General features: G+C 35.0%; 1 protein-coding gene across 8 annotated transcripts in view; it reads left to right on the top strand.

The window, feature by feature from the left end:
* The window catches only part of znf385d (zinc finger protein 385D), a 288,683-nt gene extending 279,271 nt beyond the window's left edge, over positions 1-9,412 (top strand). For 7 of the 8 annotated variants that reach the window (XM_088601649.1, XM_088601651.1, XM_088601648.1 and 4 more), the window contains 4 exons: positions 2,847-3,092; positions 4,750-4,931; positions 5,662-5,763; positions 6,868-9,412. In XM_088601649.1, the coding sequence (XP_088457775.1) occupies positions 2,847-3,092; positions 4,750-4,931; positions 5,662-5,763; positions 6,868-7,101 (764 nt within the window). In that variant the 3' untranslated portion in view covers positions 7,102-9,412. Of the gene's footprint in view, positions 1-2,846; positions 3,093-4,380; positions 4,436-4,749; positions 4,932-5,661; positions 5,764-6,867 lie in introns of those variants that run through there. The other variant, XM_088601654.1, reaches the window with a different exon arrangement.
* Positions 9,413-12,070: the final 2,658 nt, after the last annotated feature.

Below are 12,070 nucleotides of genomic sequence, written 5' to 3'. Positions count from 1 at the left end.
TTTATCTTCAATATATATTTAAATCTTGCATACCCATTTTTGCTTGATCAGAAATCCCATGCAGGTAAGCACCCCTTTTCTTCTACACTTTAGAGAAATAAAGGGTCAGCATTTGTGATATAACGACAGTATCTGCAAATGGTCAAGTGCAAAATTAGTTATGTCATTTAATGATTTTTGAATGCCAAATTTACGCTGTCAGGTAACCTAGTCCCTATTTCTTTGTTTACACTTTTACCAGGGAGTGTATTGGGCACCTTCAAGTACATGTCTTGATCTGCTTAGGTCTTCGAGGCAACTTTCCAGTTCTTTATCTGGAACTTTATTCTTTATTCTTTGTTCTTCTTTAGTACTTTCACTAATGAAGAACTCACATTTCTGACCTTGAAAGAAGCTAAAACAGGTTTGGTTGGCTGGTCTCACTGCAGCTTAAAAACATTGGCTTTCCACTGGGAGCCTCTGCATTCTTTCCCCTGTCATCATTGGATCTTCTGTTATCATTGATATCATTCATATGGAGCTCTTTACTCCACTGATCCAATGAAAGTGGGTACCAGAAATGAAGTAGACAAATCCTTTCTGCACAGAGCATATATCATTAATTGTCTAATGCTACTTAGGGCTCTTTGAGTTTGAAACAAACTGCCTGAAATTAATTAAAAGAAGCTTGATCACAAAAATATTTTAGCATTTTTACTATGAATTTCTTATACAGAGAGCAATTCAAGTCCTAAATGACTTGCATTGTTCTTCTCTTTTGACTCAATAATTTTCTTTCTTTATGCAGAAACACATTTGTTTGGAAATCTTTAACCACTATTTTAGCCATTTTTAAAGTATCAGTTAATTCTGATAGATTGGTATTTTGTAGTAGAAAAAACAGATTTTTAGCTTAATGGACATATAGTACAGAACAAATAGTCACCTAATGATTGATCGATTTGATTTTCAAATCTGATGGATTAGCTACTACAACACTTTATATTGGCTGCTCATGTGTTTTTTACTTTGAGCTGTTGTTATCAGGTTATTGAAGTGATCAGTGTGAATTCAGCATTGCTTAATGACAAGTTTTATTCCTTCTCATACAAACTGAAATACATTACTTCAGGAAAAATGGGAGCTGAGTTTCCACTGGAATTGTTTGCACTTTACATTTTGATTGTTTTACTCAGAAGGTTTGGAACAATGGACAAAGTGCCATGGTCATATACAGTACAGTAGTTGTTGTTGGTCCATGAAGCAGGTAAACAGGTAGGAAGACACAGATGATCAAAAATAAAGTTAATGTTAAAAAATTATATAAGCCATATTAAAACATACAGTAAATATTCAGCATTGTCCGTGTCATTCCAGGTGAGGCCCAGCAAGGTCCTCACTGGTTGTTTTTTCATCTTTGTTGTTGACCGGAAACTCTGACCCATAGTCTTAGTCAAAATGGTCTTCTTTGGTGTGCACCAGATGGAGATGCCATTATTAGACAATTAATCATTAGGGAGTTAATGAATGGTGCCAGTTTGTGATATAGACAGTGGTGTATAAAATAGACCCCTTTCAGTTGCATTCCTAGTCCTTTAAACAGCGGCCCAAGGTGCAAGTTTATTGTCCATTCAAGGATGCCTAAAAAGCAATGGACGCAAGGCTGGTTATAACCTGGATTGCACACCAGTCCATAGGAGGGCGAACACACAGTTTTTCCCAGAAGCCAATTAACCTAGTAGAATGATTTGGACTATAGGAGGAAACTGGAGCACCCAAACATACAAATTCCACACAGATAGCACCAAATGAATTGAACCCAGGTGCCTCAAATTAATATGAAACATAATTGCTAAATGTAAGGATCATACTAAGATATTGTAAAGCAAATATGATTGACATACTGAATTGTTCAATACAGTCATTTATCAACTGTAAGAGGTAATTTCTGGAAACCATATTCATATTCATATGCATGTTTACTATATTATACTTTGATGGTACTAGGTATCAGTTCTATTATATCCTTAGTTTAGCTCAGATTAACATATTTTTAACAAATAAATACAGTACATTATATTCTGCAATAAAAAAATCTTGGATTAAATTAATTTGTAGCAAACTTTGTAGCATTTGTAGACATAAAAATGAAAACTAATTTAATAAATAGTGGAAAATAATTTGAGGAAACCATATAGTATATGTCTATAAATAGATCCAAATTACATACTGTATATGTATCAGTAAAGGTACACAAATCGGTTTTTGTAAATTAATTTGCAATGGTTTTATGTAAAGTTGAGTGTTACATAACCCTAATAATGTGGTTGAGCTTATTTAGTGTTTCCAAAGAGAGTAAGAATGTACAGTATACAGTACCATTATCAAGTTTTATCATATTCTTATCCTTTAAACATGCATTTAACATTTCTCTTTATTAAAAATATTGCTCATTTTACTGAAGAGCTATTGCATAAACAATCACCCTACTATGTTCTCCTAAATGCAAATACATATTTTTTTTTCATAACATTATCTATTTAAACTCCTGCCATGGAACAACTGTCCTTAGCAACATAACAGATGCATTTTGTGGTTTCATTGCAGATTGGTACAGATGTCTTGGGTAATTTGTGGTCTTTAATTAGATACCATTCTGAATGCTTTCAAAAGACATTAATAAGGGGAAGGATTATCCTGCTTTCAAGCGTTGTTTCATTTGTTTATTTTACATCTCATGTGAAGTGTGGTGTAAATTAGGGAAAAGCACCTGTAGTCCATTATAATGTGACATTAAAATCACCTTATTGCAATAGCATCATTATCCACTATCGTATCACTCCTTCTCTTCCTTTGTTTAACATCAGATAGCACAACAGGGACACCACTATTGCCATTATCAACAACAGCCACAGGAACAGCATTGACAAACTGCACCACGACTACAAGTACAGAAATAACCTTTGGGGCAAGCAAGAAAGAAGGGTCACCAACTGGCAGCAAGGCCTGCCCTCCAATGGAGACAGAGGAAGAAAAAGCTAAACGACTGCTCTATTGCTCTCTATGCAAGGTAGCTGTCAACTCTGCCTCACAGTTGGAAGCACATAACAGCGGTAAGCCATGGCAATTTCTTTTTCTATCTCAGCAGCCCTGTCATTATCTTTCCAGGAACAGGCTTTTATACAAAGATACAGAAAATAGAAATGTGCCACTGCTTACCACCAAGCACTTGCTTTATGAATGTACTTCACAAAAGTTTGCCCCTCATTGCTTTGAAAGTCTAATAAATTAAAGTCACTTGCCAGTGCATTTTAGTTTTACTGGGAACTTACTTATGTCCTTTCTGGTGAATGATAACGGTTGTTTGTCTCTGTAATATTCTCTGAAACTAGACATGTTTGTTTACTGTATTACTATATACAGTAGTTTGGGTACTGCTGCATTGAATGAGTTTTGTAACGAATCAGCAGTCCAGCCCATCTGTTTTAAAACTAGTGCTGAGGATAAATATGACATATCTTTGAAAACTTTTATTAATTAATTAAATTCGCTATAGATTTAGGAATTAAAGGCATGATAGAGTTAGTTAGGTGAAATGGCATCTGTGCTTCATGTGCCTATGTATTCCAGTCAAATTAATGCATGAGAGAAAGTGAGAAAGACACTAATGTGTAGCGAAAGGGCCAATTATCAATGAAAGGTTAGTAAGATGGAAATGTCATTGAAAGAGCAGTTCATACCATTTGCTAGAAAAAAAGATAAAAGGACAAATGTGATGGACCACAACATTAAAATTTCTAAATACATCAAAGAGGTTATTAGGAGTCATAGAAAGGCTGCTTGACTGCCTGTTTTTGTAAACAGTTCATTGAACAATTGATGCAAGAAAAAATAAATCACATATTGGGTTTTAGTTTTTGTAACTTTGAAATATATACTGTACACAGTGACCTGCCTTCATAGGATGATTTATCTTCACTGTGAATTTAACCATCCATGATATTAATCTAATACGGACTATAGCCTAAAATATAAAATATGGATAGTAACCTAAAATGGATATATTGATTGTATACAGTATGTTATAGCTTTGATATCATATAGTATATGAAAGCATCAGATCACCAAGACTGTAAAACTACTAAAAAAAATAAGTTTTTATTTTCTCCGATTATTTTACAAAATTTCAAGAAATCACTTCTTATGCACTTTTTGATCCACAAATTTCCCATTGTATTCAACGGCATTCATATCACGAACTGCAGCAGGAAACCAGCTAGTTTCTTTCAAAAACATCTAGATGAGATCCTTGGATCAATTAGCTACAACCAAACGGGTTAGATGGGCCAAATGGCTTCCTCTCGTTTGTAACCTTTCTTATGTTCTTATGTTCTTATGTAGGACTCTGTGGTGCCCAGGGAGGAAGTTTCAGCCCATTCTGTCTCTCCCAGCAGAGGTATGGCATACGGCAACCAAGTGTTCTTCAATGGAGGGCTATATTACAATCCTACAGGAAACCCTGCTATGACCAGACTTATAATTTTATTATAGATGGTGCTGCATGCCATACCTCCAGAATCAATTTTGCTGGAAGAGGTATAGGTCATAAACATATTAACCATTAGCAATAATTCTTACCTTTACAGAAAAGTTTCTTTATAGGGTATTGTTAAATTGAAAATACAGTATAGAAACGGGAAAGTTATTGTGTACCACTTTTCTTTTCAGTTAACATCTGAGGGTTTTAAATTTTCAATACTGTCATAACAGGTACAAAGCACAAGACTATGTTAGAAGCAAGAAGTGGCAGTGGAACAATCAAATCCTTCCCAAGGCCTGGTGTCAAAGGCAAATCTGTTCCAGCTACCAAGGTAGTGACTGGGCTACAGAACAAAACATTTCACTGTGAAATCTGTGACGTGCATGTCAACTCAGAGACACAGCTCAAACAGGTGAGTCTGTAAATTTTCTAATGTGGCAAAGCTACCTTGCCTAAAAACCTGTTTGCAGTTTTATCTGCTAGTAGTGCAAAAAATGCACTGTATAGTTTTTTCAATAACCTTCAACAAAGGTTATGTTTGTTTCTGGTGGATTTGAATGACTGCTGTTCAAATGAACAAGAAGGAAGTTTTAATTAACAAGCATGAGATTTGTTACCCTTTTTGTCTATTCATCAATATAGCGTCACTTGAAGAATATGAACTTCTAAAGTAAATTTTATATTATGAAAAGGTATTAAAAGAAAAGGAGTGAATTTACAACAGAGACATCACTAGTCCTTAAAGGAAGATGAAAATGTTCAGTTGCAAGAGAAAGCTGAAATATTGAAGTTATCTTTCTGTCATGTGGTGTGATTTATCTTATAAAACATCTTGAATCTTGAGATTCTGAAAGAAAATAAAATACTGAAATCTGACGAAAGGAAAGCTAGCATGATATTTATATGAGCAAAAAAAACAATCTGCTCTTCATTACAGCATAGTAGTGTGTTATTACAGAGGAAAAATTGACTAACATTGTAAAGTGTGTGTCACCCTATTAACACATTCATTATTGTTTGTTAAATTTCCACTACACTGAGCTAGTTTTAAGCCTAACACTATACCTTACCTTAGTGAAAGATTTTATATATTCTTTCCATCAAGTCCTTTATCTTTATCAAGTATTTTTTCTTCCTTTTAGCACATTAGCAGTAGAAGACACAAAGACAGAGCTGCTGGAAAACCCCCCAAACCCAAATACAGTCCTTATAATAAATCCCAAAGAGGAACGACTGCACAATCAGTAAGTGTATGTCTCATTCAACGTAATTGCTAGCTTTCTTTATATAATTTTGGTATCCTGTGAAAAGAAGATACAAAGTAGTATAAAAACATGAATTACAAATACATATATATTAAGTTACAAGTACAATTTTACAATTTAATTTCTAATTTAAAATATTAATTTTGTAAGGATAAAAATATTGCTAACTTATAAATAACTTTCCATCTACCAATACAGAAACATATTTGTTTACTGGATACTTTTTTCCAATGGAAAAATGGAAGCATGGAGATTTTCCAGGTGACTCCAAAATAGGGTTATTTTCCTTCAATTGGAGAGAAGAACCTGGAGGTTAGACAGTTATTAGGATAATTCAAACACAATTTCACTGATATTCAAAAGTAAACTTTTTTTTGTTTATGTTATTACATGTTACTGTTATTGCTGTTGTGTAACTGTCTATTGTCTTATCTTCTGTCCTATTTATATACTGCACCTGAGTGACTAATGAGAAACACTTTTCATTATACTATGCACCTGTGTAAATTTAATGACAATAAAGTTGAATTGAATTGAATTGAATTGAATTGAACTAATGAATCAATAACTATTAACAGATGAACTGGGGGAGTAAACATTGAATTACATTTTTCACTAGAATCAATATTGTTTTGACTGAAATTCCTTGAAAATCTGCCTGTAATCATGTGGCACAGGGAGCGTATCTACTGTAGGTAATCTTCCTCTAAAAGGAAAAGAAAATGGGATGGTTTGTACAATGAGCAGTCCAAAATTGTATGTATCCTACAACATACACATAAATTCATCTCTATAATTTAAGAAACATAAAGGGTTTGAATAAAAAGTTAATATTCCACACTGACAGTCTGTCCATCTGCTGAGGGTGGAAGAGATACCATGAAATGCAAAACAGAGAAAAGAACAGGCTTGCTGAGTGTGGGACTGATTTCAATTGGAATTGATTTATGGAAGTCATTACTCAACCCCCTGACTCTCACTGATGTTTTATCATTAGAGTCTAATCTATACAAATGGTAATTAAAAAAAAGATATACTTAGTCTATGCCTTTTTATTTTGGGTTTTTTTTTCTTCCCCCACAGGTAAAGCTTGCTTTGAGGAAGGAAATAGGGAAGCCATTGCCAGCCAGAATATTACCGAATCACATAGCTGCTGCTGCAGCAGCTGCAGCAGTAGCTGTCGGCTCTCCCTTCTCCTTGCGCTCCCCTGCAGCTGGAACTCTCTTTCAGACTCAACCTCTGCCCCCAGGATTACTACGGCCTGCCCCCGGACCCATCCGAACACCTCACACATCTGTTCTGTTCGCTCCATACTGATCCAGGTGTAGCCTGATACAGACTCTTACATTATAAAGTACTGCAATAATTTAAAGTGAAACCAGGGAACTATGCAGCGTTATTTCTATAGGAACAAAAGGCATTAGGAGAGATCAGAGTCTATATTTGTTGGGATTTCACAATTGTACGGGTGATGTAGTGTTTATCAGAAACAATTCCTTATTAGGTTTTAAAGAAAAATAAGTCATAGATTTAGAATGGTTAAAATTAATTTGTGATTGTGCTGTCTGCACTATTATTTCCTGCCCCGTTGTCTTCAATGAGTTAGGAAGCAGTACTATGCGTGTCATTGGGCATTAGCTTTGCATTGTATTTAAGTGTATACTTCCATTCTGTATTCTCAAGTATAAGAAGAACACTGTGAACACCACGCATATTATTCCTAAAGCCAATACAGCAGTTTGCTGGGAAATATTTATTGGATCAATGAATACAAGATCAACAAAAATAGAAATGGTAAGCATTAGTGAGGTGCTTGTCTGTGCAATTAGTTTAATGTGTTAAAGATGATCAAATGTAAAATAAACAAGTCCTACTTTGTTAACAGTAAATGAATTATCAATATCCCATTCACCAAACATTTCACAAAAAAATGGCAAGCAGTGATGGTGACAAATACGAATATTAGTGGATACAAAATGTTCTGCAGAGACAGAAAAAATGAAAGCATTTGAAGTGTAGCAATATATAACAAAAACGTAATTCAGTAACAGGTCCAGATCTGTGAAAAACTATTTTAATGAATCTTATCAGAGCTTCTTGTGGGTCTTAGTGTTATTCTGTATAAAGGGAGTCTGAGTAAACAAATAACACCAACGTTTGCTTGTTTAATTTATTTAATAAACAAAGTCATCCAATATCCAATGTCCCCGTGTGAAAAAGGTAATGCCAACTTGGCTAGTCTCTCACGTCACTGTATTGGAATTTTGACCCCTTGCTCCATGACAAATTGCTTCAACTCAGCAACATTTGGGGCTTTTCTAATATCTATTGCTGGTTTCAGATCCTGACACAAATTTCCATGGGGTTCAGGTTTGGAATTTGACTTGGCTATTCCAAAACATTGAATTTCTTCTTCTTCGTCCATTCTCTTGTATGTTTGGGATTATTGTCTTGCTGCATGGCCCAATTGCACAACAGCTTCAACATGATCTCCTCTTCAATGGAAGTTCATTCAGGTCTTGAGGCATCCATGACAATACCAAAACCATGTTTGGTACTGTATTTTATTGTTGCTCAGTGTTATTTTTAAGTGAGGAATGGTTTCCATCTTGCTACTCTTCCAAGAATCCCATTTTTATCTTGTACTTTTATGATTGCAGAGTCATTAACATTCACTTTAGCCACAGCAAAAGAAACCTGCAGGTACCTGAATATTGTTCTGGGATTTTGTGGGACTTCCTGGATGATTTTACAATGCATTTTTGGACTGATTTTAACAGGAAAACCAAACTTTTGTTCTAAATCTTCTCCATTTCAATGTCTCTGTTTGAGGATTGGTGGTGCTCCAGAGTGTTAGAAATGTTTTTGTTACCGCTTCCAGAGTGATAGGCATCAATGACCTTTTTTCTGAGGTCTTCAGGAATATATTTTGAAATACTGTGATGATGAGAGCCAATGTTTGTGAGCTCTTTAATAGATTAGGGTTGACCAATATTTGCCCTGATTGTTTAATAAATTATTCACACGTGTCCCCAATTCTTTAATTGAATTGGTTGAACTAGGGGGGCTCAAACTTTATCACATAGGGCTATTGAATGTTGGATGATTGTTTATGAAACACATGAAATAAGCACCAAACTATGTTTTATTTGTTCACTCGGCTCCCTTAACATTTCACTAGGAACCATACGACACTGATAAAATTCATTGGTGATAATATGGAACATTTCAGAACATCTGAAAGAAGGCAGATTCTTTTTAATGGAACTGTATGTAGCCTGGATAAACCATGTTCTTGGGATCTATTTGTGTCAGGCCTATGAATGGTATTTAAAGGTCTTGGTGTTAAGAGCATGCTTTAAACCACCACATTCAGATATCAATTATAATGCAATCTTCCTATAATAATTAAATGAAAAATGTGTAAAGGAAAAAGCAATTATTTGAGATTTTAGTTTATACTAGACTGGGTAATGTCTTCAGAGATATCAGAAGATTAAAGTGAAATGGTAAACATGGTTAATGACTGATTCCTCACACTGTTTTCCACAGCTTCTACAAGAGCTATTACCAGTATTTTTAATCTAGAAAGAGAATAAAGAGAACTACAGTATAAGTGTTTGTAAAACAGTATCCTTTGAGGTATATTTTGAATTTTTACAGGTTTACAATTTTCTGAAAGCAGACTAAATAGGATAGGACAGAATGGATAGGGAATCAACAGAGAATGGATGGCAACACAATATTCTATTAGATTATTCTGTTAGAAGCAAATAACAGATTCACCACAAAACATAGTACAACAGATTGAGAAATCAGTGTCCCACTCTGTTTAATAAACCAATTAAGAAAAGAGAAGTAGAAAGAAACCACTTCATGAAAAGATACAGATACAGCATCCGATAAAGAATTTGACTACAATAATTTGACTACCTGAAGCACAAGTGAGTAGAGGATATTAGGAGAAGCTGACAGATATATAAAATACAATTGCATTAGATACTAAAATAGTGTTTTTCGACATTAAACTGCAAAAGAACAGTAAACAATGAAGTAAAGTGTGTCAGCTATAATTGCAAATAGCTAATATATTAAATGATTATTTTATGTTTTATACTTGATGAATACCAAGGAAGTAATTGACAACATCCCTCAGTATGATCAAAGACAATGTTCTACAATAAACTCTGAGCAATAAAAAGGCAGCAGTGGTACAGGTGATAGAAGCATTTAAGGAAAACAAATCTTTATAGGGTCTAATGGTATTCTACCAGTTGTATGTAAGGAAAAAAGATGTTATTCATAGAATGTTAATAGAGCATTTTAGCAGTCATTCAGGACAGGGGTAATATTCATTGACTGGAAAATACATCCATAAAAAAGTGACAAAATCAAATCTACTTATTAAAGACAGGTAAGTCTTAAGTCTATTTCATGTAATTTTATGAGAACTATAATTAGAAAATCTGTATGACAAAAGGCTTCTAGGGGATAGTCAAAAAACATTCAGGAATAATACAGTATGTCTTCTTTAACATATCAAAATTTTTTGTATTAAAAAATTGATAGAATCAGAGCATATCTTATGGTATAGAATCACATTTTGAAAAGGCTGTTAATAAAGAAAATAAATTCTTAAGCATTTATGGTAATGTAATACTTAGGATTGAGAAGTGATAAATGACAAGAGACTCAGGAAGATAGTCAGGATCCACAACTCACAATTTGGATTCTCAGCGGGGAAAAGCACAACAGATGCCATTTTTGTGATGAGACAGTTACAGGAGAAGACACTAGAAAAAGGGAAAAAGCTGTATGTGGCCTTTCTGGACTTGGAGAAGGCATATGACCGTGTGCCCAGAGAGGTGGTGTATTGGTGCTTGAGGAAGAAAGGAGTACCGGAAAGCATGGTGAAGTTAGTTCAAGCAACCTATAGAGATGCAACTACGAAGATGGTAACACAACGGGGAGAGACAAAAGAGTTTGAAATCACAGTTGGAGTACACCAAGGATCAGCACTAAGTCCTTTCCTTTTCATAAACATTATTGACACACTGACAGAGGAGGTAAGAACAGAAGTGCCTTGGGAACTCATCTTTGCTGATGATGTGGCACTGATGGCAGATTCAGAAGTAGAACTACAGGAGAAAGTGTTCAAATGGCAGAGGAGTCTGGAAAAGGGTGGACTGAAAATGAATGCAGAAAAATCTGAAATAATGGTAATGGAGAGAAGAGGAGATACTATGACCAATGTTGAGGAGACAAATGGAGGAAACCTGAAACAGGTTGATGGCTTTAAATACCTTGGATCAAAACTGGTAAAGGGAAGAGAAACACTGGAGGCAGTAAAACAAAGAGTGAAAGCTGGATGGAACAAGTGGAGAGAAATAACTGGAATAATCTGTGACAGCAAAATTCCTAGAAAGATAAAGTGCAAAATGTACAAGACTGTGATTAGACCTGTACTACTATATTGAGCTGAATGCTTGGCAGTTGGAAAGAGGGAAGAGAACTTGATGAGAAGAACTGAAATGAGGATGTTGAGATGAATTCTGCAGATTTCAATGAAGGATAAGATCAGAAATGAAGAAATCCGTAGACGATGTAGGATGGTGGATGTGGTTGAGAAGATGCGAGAGGCGAGGTTACGGTGGTATGGACATATCATGAGGAGGGACGTTGAGGAAGTAACAAAGAGGGTAATGGAATTTGAGGTGGAAGGTAACAGAGGAAGAGGCAGGCCTAGAAAGAGATGGATAGATTGTGTGAGAAAAGATATGGAGGTATGTGAAGTGAGTGAGGAAGATGTGCTCGACAGAGACAAGTGGAGAAGAGCAACCAAAGCAGATGACACCAGGACAGTCTGGGACTAAGGCTGTGAAAAAGAAGAAGAAGAAGAGAAGTGATAAATGTATATAACAGACAGAATGGATAATAATTATATTATTTTTGCATATTATATTTTTTGAAGTTCTATAGAATTTTTCATCCCAAAGAATCTCATAGCGCTTATATAATGACAGGAACTCATTTCATCCTCCACTGATGGCCATATCTACCAATACAGTAGGTGATTCAGAGCAGTCATTGTATTTCAGTACCCCTGCGATACAGCATGACATGTAAAAAAGCAAGAAGAAAATACTTCACAGACTGAATTAAGAAAGATTTTGGTGAATGCCTGGATGTGATTCCACAGTGAAATTAAGACACTGGGGTTAATATTCCTATTGTAAAAAAAACACTTCTAGGGGATATTTAATAATCAAATAGTGAAGATGCTGGT

Source organism: Lepisosteus platostomus, chromosome 12 (genome assembly GCF_059453375.1).
Source record: "Lepisosteus platostomus isolate fLepPlt1 chromosome 12, fLepPlt1.hap1, whole genome shotgun sequence".
NCBI lineage: Eukaryota > Metazoa > Chordata > Actinopteri > Semionotiformes > Lepisosteidae > Lepisosteus > Lepisosteus platostomus.
This window is presented reverse-complemented; position numbering and strand designations above follow the sequence as displayed.